Source organism: Pan paniscus, chromosome 7 (assembly GCF_029289425.2).
Source record: "Pan paniscus chromosome 7, NHGRI_mPanPan1-v2.0_pri, whole genome shotgun sequence".
NCBI classification, from domain to species: Eukaryota; Metazoa; Chordata; class Mammalia; order Primates; family Hominidae; genus Pan; species Pan paniscus.
In genome coordinates this window covers 101,580,547-101,600,347 of record NC_073256.2, presented here as the reverse complement: position 1 = coordinate 101,600,347, position 19,801 = coordinate 101,580,547, and the positions used below count along the sequence as shown (strand labels likewise).

At 48.9% G+C, this 19,801-nt stretch overlaps 2 protein-coding genes across 2 annotated transcripts; both read left to right on the top strand.

Annotated features, from left to right (window-relative positions):
* Positions 1-6,771: 6,771 nt before the first annotated feature.
* LOC134730902 (exonuclease GOR-like) lies at positions 6,772-7,719 on the top strand (the record flags this gene model as incomplete). The annotated part of the gene is made up of 1 exon (XM_063606574.1): positions 6,772-7,719. A coding segment is annotated over exon 1 (948 nt), but the record flags the coding sequence as incomplete, so codon positions are not given.
* A 7,351-nt stretch (positions 7,720-15,070) lies between these two features.
* LOC134730901 (exonuclease GOR-like) lies at positions 15,071-16,018 on the top strand (the record flags this gene model as incomplete). Its single annotated transcript, XM_063606573.1, has 1 exon — positions 15,071-16,018. A coding segment is annotated over exon 1 (948 nt), but the record flags the coding sequence as incomplete, so codon positions are not given.
* Positions 16,019-19,801: the final 3,783 nt, after the last annotated feature.

Genomic DNA, 19,801 nt, shown 5'->3' with positions numbered 1-19,801 from the left:
ACTTAGACTCCCACATCATAATCATGGGAAACTTTAACAGCCCTCTGTAAACATTAGACAGACCAACGAGACAGAAATCTAAAAAGGATATCCAGGAATTGAACTCAGCTCTGCACCAAGCGGACCTAGGAGACATCTACAGAACGCTCCACCCCAAATCCACAGAATATACATGCTTCTCAGCACCACATCACACTTATTTCCACATTGACCACATAGTTGGAAGTAAAGCACTCCTCAGTAAATGTGAAATAACAGAAATTACTACAAACGGTCTCTCAGACCACATTGCAATCAAAGTAGACCTCAGGATAAAGAAACTCACTCAAAACCGCTCAACTGCATGGAATCCGGACACCCTGCTCCTTAATGAGTACTGGGTACATAACGAAATGAAGGCAGAAAGAAAGATATTCTCTGAAACCAATGAAAACAAAGGCACAACATACCAGAATCTCTGCGTCACATTTAAAGCAGTGTGTAGAGGGAAATTTATAGCACTAATTGCCCACGAGAGAAAGCAGGAAAAATCAAAAATGCATACCCTAACATCACCATTAAAAGAATGAGAGAAGCAAGAGCAAACACATTCAAAAACTAGCAGAAGGCAAGAAATAACTAAGATCCGAGCAGAACTGATGGAGATAGAGACACAATAAACCCTTCAACAAATCAATGAATCCAGGAGCGGGTTTTTTGCAGTGATCAACAAAATTGATAGAGCACTAGCAAGACTAAGAAAGAAGAAAAGAAAGAAGAATCAAACAGATGCAGTAAAAAATGATAAAGGGGATATCACCACCGATCCCACAGAAATACAAACTACCATCAGACAATACTATCAGCACCTCTAAGCTAATGAACTAGAAAATCTAGAAGAAATGGATAAATTCCTGGACGCATACAACCTCCCCAGAGTAAACCAGGAAGAAGTTGAATGCCTGAGTAGACCACTAACAGGCTCTGAAATTGAGGCAATAATTAACAGCCTATCAAGCAATAAAACTCCAGGACCAGACGGATTCACAGCCGAATTCTACCAGAAGGACAAGGAGGAGCTGGTACCATGCCTTCTGAAACTATTCCAATCAACAGAAAAAGAGGGAATCCTCCCTCACTCATTTCATGAGGCCGGCATCATCCTGATCCCAAAGCCTGAGAGAGACACAACCCAAAAAGAGAATTTTAGGCCTATGTCCCTGAGGAACATCGATGGGAAAATCCTCCATAAAATACTGGAAAACCGAATCCAGCAGCACATCAAAGAGCTTATCCATCATGATGAAGTGGGCTTCATCCCTGACATGCAAGGCTGGTCCAACATATGCGAAACAATAAACATAATCCAGCATATAATCAGAACCAAAGACAGAAACCGCGTGATTATCTCAACAGATGCAGAAAAGGCCTTCGACAAAATTCAACAGCCCTTCATGCCAAAAACTCTCAATAAATTAGGTATTGATGGGACATCTCCCAAAATAATACGGGCTATTTAGGGCAAACCCACAGCCAATATCATACTGAATGGGCAAAAAGTGGAAGCGTTCCCTTTGCAAACTGCCACAAGACAGGGATGCCCTCTCTCACCACTCCTATTCAACATAGTGTTGGAACTTCTGCCCAGGGCAATCAGGCAGGAGTAAGAAATAAAGAGAAATCAATTAGGAAAAGAGGAAGTCAAATTGTCCCTGTTTGCAGATGACATGATTGAATATTTAGAAAACCCCATCGTCTCAGTCCAAAATCTCCTTAAGCTGATAAGCAACTTCAGCAAAGTCTCAGGATACAAAATCGAGGTGCAAAAATCACAAGAATTCTTATACACCAATAAGAGGCAAACAGAGAGCCAAATCATGAGTGAGCTCCCATTCACAATTGCTTCAAAGAGAATAAAATGCCTAGGAATCCAACTAACAAGGGATGTGAAGGACCTCTTCAAGGAGAACTACAAAGCATTGCTCCACGAACTAAAAGAGGAGACAAACAAATGGAAGAATATTCCACCATCACGGATTGGAAGAATCAATATCGTGAAAATGGCCATACTGCCCAAGGTATATTATAGATTCAATGCCATCCCCATCAAACTACCAATGACTTTCTTCACAGAACTGGAAAAAACTGCTTTAAAGCTCATATGGAACCACAAAACGGCCCCCACGGCCAACATAATCCTAAGCCAAAAGAACAAAGATGGAGGCATCAAGCTGTCCGACTTCAAGCTACAGTAGAAGGCTACAGTAACCAAAGAGCATGCTATCGGTTGCCGTTTTGGTTACCGTAGACCAATGGAACAGAATAGAGCCCTCAGAAATAATACGACACATCTACAACCATCTGATCTTTGACAAACCTGACAAAAACAAGAAATGGGGATAGGATTCCCTATTTAAAAAATGGTGCTGGGAAAACAGGCTAGCCATATGTCGAAAGCTGAAATCGGATCCCTTCCTTACACCTTGAACAAAAATTAATTCAAGACAGATGAAAGACTTAAATGTTAGATCTTAAACCATACAAACCCTAGGAGAAAACCCAGCCAATACCATTGAGGACAAAGGCATGGGCAAGGACCTCATGTCTAAAACGCCAAAAGCAATGGCAACGAAAGCCAACATTGACAAACAGCATCTAATTACACTAAAGACGTTCTGCATAGCTAAAGAAACTCCCATGAGAGTGAACAGGCATCCTGCAGAAAGGGAGAAAATTTTTGCAATCTACTCATCTGACAAAAGGCTAATATCCAGAATCTACTAAGACCTCAAACAGAGTTACAAGAAAAACCAAACAAGCCCATCAACAAGTGGGGGAAGGATATGAAGAGACACTTCTCAAAAGAAGACATTTATGCAGCCAACAGACACATGAAAAAATGCTCATCAAAACTGGCCATCAGAGAAATGCAAATCAAATCCGCAATGAGATATCATCTCACACCAGTTAGAATAGCGATCATTAAAAAGTCAGGAAACAACAGGTGCTGGAGAGGTAGTGGACAAATAGGAACACTTTTACACTGTTGGTGGGACTGTAAACTAGTTCAACGGTAGTGGAAGATAGTGTGGCGAATCCTCAAGGATCTCGAAATAGAAATACCGTTTGACCCAGCCATCCCATTGCTGGGTATACATACCCATAGGATTAGAAATCATGCTGCTAAAAGGACACACGCAGACGTATGTTTATTGCGGCACCATTCACAGTAGCAAAGACTTGGAACCAACCCAGATGTCCATCAATGATAGACTGGATTAAGAAAATGTGGCACAAATACACCATTGAATACTATGCAGCCATGAAAAAGCATGAGTTCATCCCCTTTGGAGGGACACGGATGAAGCTGGAAACCATCATTCTTAGCAAACTATCGCAAGGACAAAAAAAGCAAACACCGCATGTTCTCATTCATAGGTGGGAATTGAAGTATGAGAACGCTTGGACACAGAAAGGGGAACATCACACACCGGGGTCTGTCATGGGCGGGGGGAGGGGGAGGGATAGCATTAAGAGATATACCTAATGTAAATGACTAGTGAATGGGTGCAACACACCAACCAGGTGAATCTTGGAAGGCAAAAGCTACTGAATTTAGCGAATTTGTGGAGGCATTCCCAGAAATCAGCCAGGTGAAGTATCACACAACCGAAGACTGCACAACTCCTCTAAGGCAGCACGATGCGGCAAACCCAGACGGCCACTCTTCTCACCCCTCCTCCGTTGGCTGTTCTGGGTAACGAGGTTCAAAAGTCACCTAGGCAACTGCCAAAATAGCTGAAATGGAGTAAGGGCTTCAGGCTGGTGACTAGCAGAGGTCCACCTGACCCCCGTAAGCTGCTGAACAAGAAGGGCTGCCAGAAATGTCCCCCTAGGGAATTTGGTGGAGACGAAGACCCGCTCACTGGACAAGGGTTCCTCCCAGGAGACGCCCGAGCGGAAGAAACGGGCTGTGAGCCACGCCCTTTCACCCTCCGCTACCCCGCCCTGGGCTGGTGAAGGTGCGCGTAAGGATGAGGACTACTGAGCCCTGAAGAAATAAATCCTTCCCCTTTGACCCCAAGGAGGATTGCCTGTGAGGATCTTCAACGAGTCTACCCGTGTCTAGACACGGGAGCAGGTCTGTCCGGCACAGCACCTCCCTCAAGGAGGAGAAGAGTGAGGAGAAAGGAAACTCAAGTCTGACCATTCTGTCCTGGGAGAGAAGAGGAGGATCTCATCTCTCATCTGTCCAAGCAAGGCAAGGAGACTTTCTCTCATCTTTCCAAGCAAGATGACTTTTTATAATTAGGAAACAAAAAGAATTTAGAAGGAATGAAAGCAGCCCGTAAGGTGCATTCCTAAGGACTGCCCATTGAAACTGACACAATTGCCCTTGTTTGATGAGAGGAAGGAGCAGAGCACTGAGGTGGTGAACAGGGATCTAGTGAGACTTTCCCAGCATGTTTCTACCAAAGCTTTCTCTAAGCTTCTCGGAACACTCTCCTAATAAGCAGATGTTTGGCCCTTCAGAAAGTCAACAAGCAAAATGCCTTGAGTGTCCCAAAACACTGATGCCATGATGTTGGCTCCTGACTGGCCTCCTTTTCCTTTGACTGGACCACTGCCACCTCTCGGTAGCCGTCGCTTTGATGATGCTTTGCCTTCGAGGTCATATTGGTAAAGCCATGTTCCAACTTCCGGTTACAATTTGTCAGAGGGATGCGTCAGGATCGTGATCCCTCCTGTTTAAAATTTCCACTGATAGCTCTCGTCGTAACTGCAGCTCATCTGGGCACAGTGGTTTTCACAGCCACTGCAGGATTCATCTCCCACATCTTCTCACCTCTTCTTGAAACAAGCTATACATTCGTAAAGAGTTCATTTCTTTGGGGTAGTGTCCTTAGAAGCTTTTGTGAAAACATCAATGATTTCTTCATTCTTCCACCCAAGCTTCACCAGAAATTTGATGTTTGCTCTTGCTGCAATTTTCGTGGAATTCATGTTGCTCTGATAGGAGTCCTTTTCAGTGGATGTCTCATCCTTCTCAGTGCCTCAAACTCGATCTAGTTCAGAAAGGTTATAAGAAGTTCGGACAAGTTTATTTGAGTGCAAACCAGTGGAAACCCATGCATAGTTTCTTCACCATGTGCATTTTCTATGAACCTTTTGAAGAACCCCTGTGTTGAACATTGCCCAAGTCGTGGGAGAGAAGTGGGTGCGGTCCACTTCCTGTCCTCAATTTGCCCGCAGCGGAGGAGTGCAGAGAGCAGGGAAACGCAACCCCAGAGAGATCCTGCCCTGCAGCATGCAGCAGACTGCTGGCCCAGTCCTGGCTCCATGGGGTGCTGTGTGGGCCCAAGCAAGTTGACCAAACTCCCTGACGCTGAAATGAATCCTAGGTGGCCCAATTCCAGTAGCCATTATAGGACTGCCCTGCAGGGACAGTTAATTAACTCAGGAAAAGCAACCTAGCTCCAAGGTTATCAACCAGAGGTTCCAGTTGATTCCATTAGTGCACCCCTTGAGGCATTCCCAAGCTGGAGTCTGGTGGAAGATGAGGCTCAGTGTGATTGGATGGAAGCAGCAACCTATCAAGGAGAAGTCCCACCCACTCTGCCCTGTGCGTCTATAAAGGCGACGGGTGGCGGCCGCGGCACTCATTGAAGCCGCCAGTTGGGAGAGGAGCAGAGCCAGGCCGGTGCTCCCGAAGGCAGCAAGATGTTGCGAGCCACAGCTCCCTGCTGGTTCCCACCTGGATACCCAGAAGCTAAGAAGGTGGCCGAGGAGGCGGCCCTGGAGGCAAGAAGCCGCCAGTTGGGAGCGGAGCAGAGCCAGGCCGGTGCTCCCGAAGGCAGCAAGATGTTGCGAGCCACAGCTCCCTGCTGGTTCCCACCTGGATACCCAGAAGCTAAGAAGGTGGCCGAGGAGGCGGCCCTGGAGGCAAGAAGCCGCCAGTTGGGAGCGGAGCAGAGCCAGGCCGGTGCTCCCGAAGGCAGCAAGATGTTGCGAGCCACAGCTCCCTGCTGGTTCCCACCTGGATACCCAGAAGCTAAGAAGGTGGCCGAGGAGGCGGCCCTCGAGGCTCCAGAATTCCCCCTGCCCTCTCATCAGCCTGCCCAGAGCTTCGGGCTCCGGGTGCCCCAGATGCACAACCAGGCCTCCGCATTTGTGGACATCCAGGCGGAGCCCCAGAACAGGGGTCCGGCGGTGCCCCCAGCGTGTCCCAAGGTGGTGACGGAGGCGTGCTACTTCCCTGCACAGAGGGGATCGGCCTGCTGCTTGCCAGCCGCCCCAAGGCTGACAGAGAGGCCCTCGGGAGTCCGCATCTCAGCCCCCAGGAAGAGGAAGACGATCGCCCAGTCTTCCAGCCCTTGCTTGGTCACAGGTTGCACAGATGCCAAGAGAACCCGCGTGGCCAGCAGCAGCCAACGCTCCAGTGGCTCCAAGGTCGGCAGACAGCCAGGGAAGATGCGCAACAGGTCAGGGATGGCATGCAAGACCACCACCACCATCAGCTCTAAGCGAATCGTCCGTCGTCCATCCTTACCGAGTTTGAAGAAACCTATTGTCCTCCGAAGGTCTGGGTGCAAAGTCGCCACCGTCCTCCGCCGAGGCTATCTCCAACTGTTCACCGAAGAGTGTCTCAAGTTCTGCGCCTCCAAGCAGGAGGCCGAGGAGAAGGCGCTGAACGAGGAGAAGGTGGCCTACGACTGCAGCCCCAACAAGAACAGGTACCTGAACGTGGTCCTGAACACCCTCAAGAGACTGAAGGGCCTGACCCCCAGCTCCATGCCGGGCCTCAGCAGGGCCGCCCTGTACAGCCGCCTCCAGGAGTTCCTGCTCAGCCAGGACCAGCTCGAGGAGAACGGCTACCCCTTCCCGCACCCTGAGCGGCCCGGAGGCGCCGTCCTCTTCACTGGCCAGGGGAAGGGGCCCGGCGACTCCTCCTGCAGGGTCTGCTGCCGTTGTGGCACCGAGTACCTGGTGTCCTCCTCGGGCCGCTGTGTACGCGACCAGTTGTGTTATTATCACTGGGGGCGGGTCCGCTCGAGCCAGGTGGCTGGAGGCCGGGTTAGCCAGTACACCTGCTGTGCAGCTGCTCCTGGCTCTGTCGGCTGCCAGGTGGCAAAGCAGCACGTGCGGGACGGCCGCAAGGACAGCCTCGATGGCTTCGTGGAGACCTTCAAGAAAGAGTTGTCCAGAGACGCTTATCCAGGAATCTACGCCTTGGACTGTGAGATGTGCTACACCACGCATGGCCTAGAGCTGACCCGCGTCACCGTGGTGGACGCCGACATGCGAGTGGTGTACGACACCTTCGTCAAGCCCGACAACGAGATCGTGGACTACAACACCAGGTTTTCCGGAGTCACCGAGGCCGACGTCGCCAAGACGAGCATCACCTTGCCCCAAGTGCAAGCCATCCTGCTGAGCTTTTTCAGCGCCCAAACCATCCTCATCGGGCACAGCCTGGAGAGCGATCTGCTGGCCCTGAAGCTCATCCACAGCACCGTGGTGGACACGGCCGTGCTCTTCCCGCACTACCTGGGTTTCCCCTACAAGCGTTCCCTCAGGAATCTCGCGGCCGACTACCTGGGACAGATCATCCAGGACAGCCAGGACGGCCACAACTCCAGCGAGGACGCAAACGCCTGCCTGCAGCTGGTGATGTGGAAGGTCCGACAGCGCGCCCAGATCCAGCCACGCCACCGGTCCGCCTCTCCCGCCGCCCTGGCCTGTCCTTGGCCCCAGGCCCCTTCCACAACCGCCATCAGTCCTGAGAGCTCACCCTGTCCACCTCGCCGCAAGGCCAAAGAAACCGGAGCAGTCGACGGCAGGAGAGGGCAAAAAGCCAAGAGTAACCCCAACCGGCCACTCCCAGTCCCCCGGAATCCCTGCCGCGGACCCTCGGGCCTGTCCCCATCCCTCTGCCCTTCCCAGACCTCTGTCCTTCCACTAATCGCCTCCCGCAGCACCGAGCCGCCACTCCCAGTCCCCCGAGTCCCTGCCGCGCCCCCTCGCGCCTGTCCACATCCCTCTGCCCATCCGAGACCTCTGTCCTTACACCACTAGCCACCCATCGTGGGACTTCCATGGCCTCTGAGTACAAGGCCAGCCCCCCGGCCCACCAGCTTTCTGAATGTGTGCTTACCTGTTTTTCTCGAGAGGCACCACAGTGAGGTGGGTGAAGCACTTAGGCTCTGGAGTTAGATATCTGGGTTCAAGGCCAAATTCCACCACTTACTAGGTTTCTAATATTGCACAGATAATGTCTTTGCGCTTCTACCTTTTGATCTTTAAAGTGTGATCAAAAGAGACTTAGACTCCCACATCATAATCATGGGAAACTTTAACAGCCCTCTGTAAACATTAGACAGACCAACGAGACAGAAATCTAAAAAGGATATCCAGGAATTGAACTCAGCTCTGCACCAAGCGGACCTAGGAGACATCTACAGAACGCTCCACCCCAAATCCACAGAATATACATGCTTCTCAGCACCACATCACACTTATTTCCACATTGACCACATAGTTGGAAGTAAAGCACTCCTCAGTAAATGTGAAATAACAGAAATTACTACAAACGGTCTCTCAGACCACATTGCAATCAAAGTAGACCTCAGGATAAAGAAACTCACTCAAAACCGCTCAACTGCATGGAATCCGGACACCCTGCTCCTTAATGAGTACTGGGTACATAACGAAATGAAGGCAGAAAGAAAGATATTCTCTGAAACCAATGAAAACAAAGGCACAACATACCAGAATCTCTGCGTCACATTTAAAGCAGTGTGTAGAGGGAAATTTATAGCACTAATTGCCCACGAGAGAAAGCAGGAAAAATCAAAAATGCATACCCTAACATCACCATTAAAAGAATGAGAGAAGCAAGAGCAAACACATTCAAAAACTAGCAGAAGGCAAGAAATAACTAAGATCCGAGCAGAACTGATGGAGATAGAGACACAATAAACCCTTCAACAAATCAATGAATCCAGGAGCGGGTTTTTTGCAGTGATCAACAAAATTGATAGAGCACTAGCAAGACTAAGAAAGAAGAAAAGAAAGAAGAATCAAACAGATGCAGTAAAAAATGATAAAGGGGATATCACCACCGATCCCACAGAAATACAAACTACCATCAGACAATACTATCAGCACCTCTAAGCTAATGAACTAGAAAATCTAGAAGAAATGGATAAATTCCTGGACGCATACAACCTCCCCAGAGTAAACCAGGAAGAAGTTGAATGCCTGAGTAGACCACTAACAGGCTCTGAAATTGAGGCAATAATTAACAGCCTATCAAGCAATAAAACTCCAGGACCAGACGGATTCACAGCCGAATTCTACCAGAAGGACAAGGAGGAGCTGGTACCATGCCTTCTGAAACTATTCCAATCAACAGAAAAAGAGGGAATCCTTCCTCACTCATTTCATGAGGCCGGCATCATCCTGATCCCAAAGCCTGAGAGAGACACAACCCAAAAAGAGAATTTTAGGCCTATGTCCCTGAGGAACATCGATGGGAAAATCCTCCATAAAATACTGGAAAACCGAATCCAGCAGCACATCAAAGAGCTTATCCATCATGATGAAGTGGGCTTCATCCCTGACATGCAAGGCTGGTCCAACATATGCGAAACAATAAACATAATCCAGCATATAATCAGAACCAAAGACAGAAACCGCGTGATTATCTCAACAGATGCAGAAAAGGCCTTCGACAAAATTCAACAGCCCTTCATGCCAAAAACTCTCAATAAATTAGGTATTGATGGGACATCTCCCAAAATAATACGGGCTATTTAGGGCAAACCCACAGCCAATATCATACTGAATGGGCAAAAAGTGGAAGCGTTCCCTTTGCAAACTGCCACAAGACAGGGATGCCCTCTCTCACCACTCCTATTCAACATAGTGTTGGAACTTCTGCCCAGGGCAATCAGGCAGGAGTAAGAAATAAAGAGAAATCAATTAGGAAAAGAGGAAGTCAAATTGTCCCTGTTTGCAGATGACATGATTGAATATTTAGAAAACCCCATCGTCTCAGTCCAAAATCTCCTTAAGCTGATAAGCAACTTCAGCAAAGTCTCAGGATACAAAATCGAGGTGCAAAAATCACAAGAATTCTTATACACCAATAAGAGGCAAACAGAGAGCCAAATCATGAGTGAGCTCCCATTCACAATTGCTTCAAAGAGAATAAAATGCCTAGGAATCCAACTAACAAGGGATGTGAAGGACCTCTTCAAGGAGAACTACAAAGCATTGCTCCACGAACTAAAAGAGGAGACAAACAAATGGAAGAATATTCCACCATCACGGATTGGAAGAATCAATATGGTGAAAATGGCCATACTGCCCAAGGTATATTATAGATTCAATGCCATCCCCATCAAACTACCAATGACTTTCTTCACAGAACTGGAAAAAACTGCTTTAAAGCTCATATGGAACCACAAAACGGCCCCCACGGCCAACATAATCCTAAGCCAAAAGAACAAAGATGGAGGCATCAAGCTGTCCGACTTCAAGCTACAGTAGAAGGCTACAGTAACCAAAGAGCATGCTATCGGTTGCCGTTTTGGTTACCGTAGACCAATGGAACAGAATAGAGCCCTCAGAAATAATACGACACATCTACAACCATCTGATCTTTGACAAACCTGACAAAAACAAGAAATGGGGATAGGATTCCCTATTTAAAAAATGGTGCTGGGAAAACAGGCTAGCCATATGTCGAAAGCTGAAATCGGATCCCTTCCTTACACCTTGAACAAAAATTAATTCAAGACAGATGAAAGACTTAAATGTTAGATCTTAAACCATACAAACCCTAGGAGAAAACCCAGCCAATACCATTGAGGACAAAGGCATGGGCAAGGACCTCATGTCTAAAACGCCAAAAGCAATGGCAACGAAAGCCAACATTGACAAACAGCATCTAATTACACTAAAGACGTTCTGCATAGCTAAAGAAACTCCCATGAGAGTGAACAGGCATCCTGCAGAAAGGGAGAAAATTTTTGCAATCTACTCATCTGACAAAAGGCTAATATCCAGAATCTACTAAGACCTCAAACAGAGTTACAAGAAAAACCAAACAAGCCCATCAACAAGTGGGGGAAGGATATGAAGAGACACTTCTCAAAAGAAGACATTTATGCAGCCAACAGACACATGAAAAAATGCTCATCAAAACTGGCCATCAGAGAAATGCAAATCAAATCCGCAATGAGATATCATCTCACACCAGTTAGAATAGCGATCATTAAAAAGTCAGGAAACAACAGGTGCTGGAGAGGTAGTGGACAAATAGGAACACTTTTACACTGTTGGTGGGACTGTAAACTAGTTCAACGGTAGTGGAAGATAGTGTGGCGAATCCTCAAGGATCTCGAAATAGAAATACCGTTTGACCCAGCCATCCCATTGCTGGGTATACATACCCATAGGATTAGAAATCATGCTGCTAAAAGGACACACGCAGACGTATGTTTATTGCGGCACCATTCACAGTAGCAAAGACTTGGAACCAACCCAGATGTCCATCAATGATAGACTGGATTAAGAAAATGTGGCACAAATACACCATTGAATACTATGCAGCCATGAAAAAGCATGAGTTCATCCCCTTTGGAGGGACACGGATGAAGCTGGAAACCATCATTCTTAGCAAACTATCGCAAGGACAAAAAAAGCAAACACCGCATGTTCTCATTCATAGGTGGGAATTGAAGTATGAGAACGCTTGGACACAGAAAGGGGAACATCACACACCGGGGTCTGTCATGGGCGGGGGGAGGGGGAGGGATAGCATTAAGAGATATACCTAATGTAAATGACTAGTGAATGGGTGCAACACACCAACCAGGTGAATCTTGGAAGGCAAAAGCTACTGAATTTAGCGAATTTGTGGAGGCATTCCCAGAAATCAGCCAGGTGAAGTATCACACAACCGAAGACTGCACAACTCCTCTAAGGCAGCACGATGCGGCAAACCCAGACGGCCACTCTTCTCACCCCTCCTCCGTTGGCTGTTCTGGGTAACGAGGTTCAAAAGTCACCTAGGCAACTGCCAAAATAGCTGAAATGGAGTAAGGGCTTCAGGCTGGTGACTAGCAGAGGTCCACCTGACCCCCGTAAGCTGCTGAACAAGAAGGGCTGCCAGAAATGTCCCCCTAGGGAATTTGGTGGAGACGAAGACCCGCTCACTGGACAAGGGTTCCTCCCAGGAGACGCCCGAGCGGAAGAAACGGGCTGTGAGCCACGCCCTTTCACCCTCCGCTACCCCGCCCTGGGCTGGTGAAGGTGCGCGTAAGGATGAGGACTACTGAGCCCTGAAGAAATAAATCCTTCCCCTTTGACCCCAAGGAGGATTGCCTGTGAGGATCTTCAACGAGTCTACCCGTGTCTAGACACGGGAGCAGGTCTGTCCGGCACAGCACCTCCCTCAAGGAGGAGAAGAGTGAGGAGAAAGGAAACTCAAGTCTGACCATTCTGTCCTGGGAGAGAAGAGGAGGATCTCATCTCTCATCTGTCCAAGCAAGGCAAGGAGACTTTCTCTCATCTTTCCAAGCAAGATGACTTTTTATAATTAGGAAACAAAAAGAATTTAGAAGGAATGAAAGCAGCCCGTAAGGTGCATTCCTAAGGACTGCCCATTGAAACTGACACAATTGCCCTTGTTTGATGAGAGGAAGGAGCAGAGCACTGAGGTGGTGAACAGGGATCTAGTGAGACTTTCCCAGCATGTTTCTACCAAAGCTTTCTCTAAGCTTCTCGGAACACTCTCCTAATAAGCAGATGTTTGGCCCTTCAGAAAGTCAACAAGCAAAATGCCTTGAGTGTCCCAAAACACTGATGCCATGATGTTGGCTCCTGACTGGCCTCCTTTTCCTTTGACTGGACCACTGCCACCTCTCGGTAGCCGTCGCTTTGATGATGCTTTGCCTTCGAGGTCATATTGGTAAAGCCATGTTCCAACTTCCGGTTACAATTTGTCAGAGGGATGCGTCAGGATCGTGATCCCTCCTGTTTAAAATTTCCACTGATAGCTCTCGTCGTAACTGCAGCTGATCTGGGCACAGTGGTTTTCACAGCCACTGCAGGATTCATCTCCCACATCTTCTCACCTCTTCTTGAAACAAGCTATACATTCGTAAAGAGTTCATTTCTTTGGGGTAGTGTCCTTAGAAGCTTTTGTGAAAACATCAATGATTTCTTCATTCTTCCACCCAAGCTTCACCAGAAATTTGATGTTTGCTCTTGCTGCAATTTTCGTGGAATTCATGTTGCTCTGATAGGAGTCCTTTTCAGTGGATGTCTCATCCTTCTCAGTGCCTCAAACTCGATCTAGTTCAGAAAGGTTATAAGAAGTTCGGACAAGTTTATTTGAGTGCAAACCAGTGGAAACCCATGCATAGTTTCTTCACCATGTGCATTTTCTATGAACCTTTTGAAGAACCCCTGTGTTGAACATTGCCCAAGTCGTGGGAGAGAAGTGGGTGCGGTCCACTTCCTGTCCTCAATTTGCCCGCAGCGGAGGAGTGCAGAGAGCAGGGAAACGCAACCCCAGAGAGATCCTGCCCTGCAGCATGCAGCAGACTGCTGGCCCAGTCCTGGCTCCATGGGGTGCTGTGTGGGCCCAAGCAAGTTGACCAAACTCCCTGACGCTGAAATGAATCCTAGGTGGCCCAATTCCAGTAGCCATTATAGGACTGCCCTGCAGGGACAGTTAATTAACTCAGGAAAAGCAACCTAGCTCCAAGGTTATCAACCAGGAGTTCCAGTTGATTCCATTAGTGCACCCCTTGAGGCATTCCCAAGCTGGAGTCTGGTGGAAGATGAGGCTCAGTGTGATTGGATGGAAGCAGCAACCTATCAAGGAGAAGTCCCACCCACTCTGCCCTGTGCGTCTATAAAGGCGACGGGTGGCGGCCGCGGCACTCATTGAAGCCGCCAGTTGGGAGAGGAGCAGAGCCAGGCCGGTGCTCCCGAAGGCAGCAAGATGTTGCGAGCCACAGCTCCCTGCTGGTTCCCACCTGGATACCCAGAAGCTAAGAAGGTGGCCGAGGAGGCGGCCCTGGAGGCAAGAAGCCGCCAGTTGGGAGCGGAGCAGAGCCAGGCCGGTGCTCCCGAAGGCAGCAAGATGTTGCGAGCCACAGCTCCCTGCTGGTTCCCACCTGGATACCCAGAAGCTAAGAAGGTGGCCGAGGAGGCGGCCCTGGAGGCAAGAAGCCGCCAGTTGGGAGCGGAGCAGAGCCAGGCCGGTGCTCCCGAAGGCAGCAAGATGTTGCGAGCCACAGCTCCCTGCTGGTTCCCACCTGGATACCCAGAAGCTAAGAAGGTGGCCGAGGAGGCGGCCCTCGAGGCTCCAGAATTCCCCCTGCCCTCTCATCAGCCTGCCCAGAGCTTCGGGCTCCGGGTGCCCCAGATGCACAACCAGGCCTCCGCATTTGTGGACATCCAGGCGGAGCCCCAGAACAGGGGTCCGGCGGTGCCCCCAGCGTGTCCCAAGGTGGTGACGGAGGCGTGCTACTTCCCTGCACAGAGGGGATCGGCCTGCTGCTTGCCAGCCGCCCCAAGGCTGACAGAGAGGCCCTCGGGAGTCCGCATCTCAGCCCCCAGGAAGAGGAAGACGATCGCCCAGTCTTCCAGCCCTTGCTTGGTCACAGGTTGCACAGATGCCAAGAGAACCCGCGTGGCCAGCAGCAGCCAACGCTCCAGTGGCTCCAAGGTCGGCAGACAGCCAGGGAAGATGCGCAACAGGTCAGGGATGGCATGCAAGACCACCACCACCATCAGCTCTAAGCGAATCGTCCGTCGTCCATCCTTACCGAGTTTGAAGAAACCTATTGTCCTCCGAAGGTCTGGGTGCAAAGTCGCCACCGTCCTCCGCCGAGGCTATCTCCAACTGTTCACCGAAGAGTGTCTCAAGTTCTGCGCCTCCAAGCAGGAGGCCGAGGAGAAGGCGCTGAACGAGGAGAAGGTGGCCTACGACTGCAGCCCCAACAAGAACAGGTACCTGAACGTGGTCCTGAACACCCTCAAGAGACTGAAGGGCCTGACCCTCAGCTCCATGCCGGGCCTCAGCAGGGCCGCCCTGTACAGCCGCCTCCAGGAGTTCCTGCTCAGCCAGGACCAGCTCGAGGAGAACGGCTACCCCTTCCCGCACCCCGAGCGGCCCGGAGGCGCCGTCCTCTTCACTGGCCAGGGGAAGGGGCCCGGCGACTCCTCCTGCAGGGTCTGCTGCCGTTGTGGCACCGAGTACCTGGTGTCCTCCTCGGGCCGCTGTGTACGCGACCAGTTGTGTTATTATCACTGGGGGCGGGTCCGCTCGAGCCAGGTGGCTGGAGGCCGGGTTAGCCAGTACACCTGCTGTGCAGCTGCTCCTGGCTCTGTCGGCTGCCAGGTGGCAAAGCAGCACGTGCGGGACGGCCGCAAGGACAGCCTCGATGGCTTCGTGGAGACCTTCAAGAAAGAGTTGTCCAGAGACGCTTATCCAGGAATCTACGCCTTGGACTGTGAGATGTGCTACACCACGCATGGCCTAGAGCTGACCCGCGTCACCGTGGTGGACGCCGACATGCGAGTGGTGTACGACACCTTCGTCAAGCCCGACAACGAGATCGTGGACTACAACACCAGGTTTTCCGGAGTCACCGAGGCCGACGTCGCCAAGACGAGCATCACCTTGCCCCAAGTGCAAGCCATCCTGCTGAGCTTTTTCAGCGCCCAAACCATCCTCATCGGGCACAGCCTGGAGAGCGATCTGCTGGCCCTGAAGCTCATCCACAGCACCGTGGTGGACACGGCCGTGCTCTTCCCGCACTACCTGGGTTTCCCCTACAAGCGTTCCCTCAGGAATCTCGCGGCCGACTACCTGGGACAGATCATCCAGGACAGCCAGGACGGCCACAACTCCAGCGAGGACGCAAACGCCTGCCTGCAGCTGGTGATGTGGAAGGTCCGACAGCGCGCCCAGATCCAGCCACGCCACCGGTCCGCCTCTCCCGCCGCCCTGGCCTGTCCTTGGCCCCAGGCCCCTTCCACAACCGCCATCAGTCCTGAGAGCTCACCCTGTCCACCTCGCCGCAAGGCCAAAGAAACCGGAGCAGTCGACGGCAGGAGAGGGCAAAAAGCCAAGAGTAACCCCAACCGGCCACTCCCAGTCCCCCGGAATCCCTGCCGCGGACCCTCGGGCCTGTCCCCATCCCTCTGCCCTTCCCAGACCTCTGTCCTTCCACTAATCGCCTCCCGCAGCACCGAGCCGCCACTCCCAGTCCCCCGAGTCCCTGCCGCGCCCCCTCGCGCCTGTCCACATCCCTCTGCCCATCCGAGACCTCTGTCCTTACACCACTAGCCACCCATCGTGGGACTTCCATGGCCTCTGAGTACAAGGCCAGCCCCCCGGCCCACCAGCTTTCTGAATGTGTGCTTACCTGTTTTTCTCGAGAGGCACCACAGTGAGGTGGGTGAAGCACTTAGGCTCTGGAGTTAGATATCTGGGTTCAAGGCCAAATTCCACCACTTACTAGGTTTCTAATATTGCACAGATAATGTCTTTGCGCTTCTACCTTTTGATCTTTAAAGTGTGATCAAAAGAGACTTAGACTCCCACATCATAATCATGGGAAACTTTAACAGCCCTCTGTAAACATTAGACAGACCAACGAGACAGAAATCTAAAAAGGATATCCAGGAATTGAACTCAGCTCTGCACCAAGCGGACCTAGGAGACATCTACAGAACGCTCCACCCCAAATCCACAGAATATACATGCTTCTCAGCACCACATCACACTTATTTCCACATTGACCACATAGTTGGAAGTAAAGCACTCCTCAGTAAATGTGAAATAACAGAAATTACTACAAACGGTCTCTCAGACCACATTGCAATCAAAGTAGACCTCAGGATAAAGAAACTCACTCAAAACCGCTCAACTGCATGGAATCCGGACACCCTGCTCCTTAATGAGTACTGGGTACATAACGAAATGAAGGCAGAAAGAAAGATATTCTCTGAAACCAATGAAAACAAAGGCACAACATACCAGAATCTCTGCGTCACATTTAAAGCAGTGTGTAGAGGGAAATTTATAGCACTAATTGCCCACGAGAGAAAGCAGGAAAAATCAAAAATGCATACCCTAACATCACCATTAAAAGAATGAGAGAAGCAAGAGCAAACACATTCAAAAACTAGCAGAAGGCAAGAAATAACTAAGATCCGAGCAGAACTGATGGAGATAGAGACACAATAAACCCTTCAACAAATCAATGAATCCAGGAGCGGGTTTTTTGCAGTGATCAACAAAATTGATAGAGCACTAGCAAGACTAAGAAAGAAGAAAAGAAAGAAGAATCAAACAGATGCAGTAAAAAATGATAAAGGGGATATCACCACCGATCCCACAGAAATACAAACTACCATCAGACAATACTATCAGCACCTCTAAGCTAATGAACTAGAAAATCTAGAAGAAATGGATAAATTCCTGGACGCATACAACCTCCCCAGAGTAAACCAGGAAGAAGTTGAATGCCTGAGTAGACCACTAACAGGCTCTGAAATTGAGGCAATAATTAACAGCCTATCAAGCAATAAAACTCCAGGACCAGACGGATTCACAGCCGAATTCTACCAGAAGGACAAGGAGGAGCTGGTACCATGCCTTCTGAAACTATTCCAATCAACAGAAAAAGAGGGAATCCTCCCTCACTCATTTCATGAGGCCGGCATCATCCTGATCCCAAAGCCTGAGAGAGACACAACCCAAAAAGAGAATTTTAGGCCTATGTCCCTGAGGAACATCGATGGGAAAATCCTCCATAAAATACTGGAAAACCGAATCCAGCAGCACATCAAAGAGCTTATCCATCATGATGAAGTGGGCTTCATCCCTGACATGCAAGGCTGGTCCAACATATGCGAAACAATAAACATAATCCAGCATATAATCAGAACCAAAGACAGAAACCGCGTGATTATCTCAACAGATGCAGAAAAGGCCTTCGACAAAATTCAACAGCCCTTCATGCCAAAAACTCTCAATAAATTAGGTATTGATGGGACATCTCCCAAAATAATACGGGCTATTTAGGGCAAACCCACAGCCAATATCATACTGAATGGGCAAAAAGTGGAAGCGTTCCCTTTGCAAACTGCCACAAGACAGGGATGCCCTCTCTCACCACTCCTATTCAACATAGTGTTGGAACTTCTGCCCAGGGCAATCAGGCAGGAGTAAGAAATAAAGAGAAATCAATTAGGAAAAGAGGAAGTCAAATTGTCCCTGTTTGCAGATGACATGATTGAATATTTAGAAAACCCCATCGTCTCAGTCCAAAATCTCCTTAAGCTGATAAGCAACTTCAGCAAAGTCTCAGGATACAAAATCGAGGTGCAAAAATCACAAGAATTCTTATACACCAATAAGAGGCAAACAGAGAGCCAAATCATGAGTGAGCTCCCATTCACAATTGCTTCAAAGAGAATAAAATGCCTAGGAATCCAACTAACAAGGGATGTGAAGGACCTCTTCAAGGAGAACTACAAAGCATTGCTCCACGAACTAAAAGAGGAGACAAACAAATGGAAGAATATTCCACCATCACGGATTGGAAGAATCAATATGGTGAAAATGGCCATACTGCCCAAGGTATATTATAGATTCAATGCCATCCCCATCAAACTACCAATGACTTTCTTCACAGAACTGGAAAAAACTGCTTTAAAGCTCATATGGAACCACAAAACGGCCCCCACGGCCAACATAATCCTAAGCCAAAAGAACAAAGATGGAGGCATCAAGCTGTCCGACTTCAAGCTACAGTAGAAGGCTACAGTAACCAAAGAGCATGCTATCGGTTGCCGTTTTGGTTACCGTAGACCAATGGAACAGAATAGAGCCCTCAGAAATAATACGACACATCTACAACCATCTGATCTTTGACAAACCTGACAAAAACAAGAAATGGGGATATGATTCCCTATTTAAAAAATGGTGCTGGGAAAACAGGCTAGCCATATGTCGAAAGCTGAAATCGGATCCCTTCCTTACACCTTGTACAAAAATTAATTCAAGACAGATGAAAGACTTAAATGTTAGATCTTAAACCATACAAACCCTAGGAGAAAACCCAGCCAATACCATTGAGGACAAAGGCATGGGCAAGGACCTCATGTCTAAAACGCCAAAAGCAATGGCAACGAAAGCCAACATTGACAAACAGCATCTAATTACACTAAAGACGTTCTGCATAGCTAAAGAAACTCCCATGAGAGTGAACAGGCATCCTGCAGAAAGGGAGAAAATTTTTGCAATCTACTCATCTGAAAAAAGGCTAATATCCAGAATCTACTAAGACCTCAAACAGAGTTACAAGAAAAACCAAACAAGCCCATCAACAAGTGGGGGAAGGATATGAAGAGACACTTCTCAAAAGAAGACATTTATGCAGCCAACAGACACATGAAAAAATGCTCATCAACACTGGCCATCAGAGAAATGCAAATCAAATCCGCAATGAGATATCATCTCACACCAGTTAGAATAGCGATCATTAAAAAGTCAGGAAACAACAGGTGCTGGAGAGGTAGTGGACAAATAGGAACACTTTTACACTGTTGGTGGGACTGTAAACTAGTTCAACGGTAGTGGAAGATAGTGTGGCGAATCCTCAAGGATCTCGAAATAGAAATACCGTTTGACCCAGCCATCCCATTGCTGGGTATACATACCCATAGGATTAGAAATCATGCTGCTAAAAGGACACACGCAGAAGTATGTTTATTGCGGCACCAT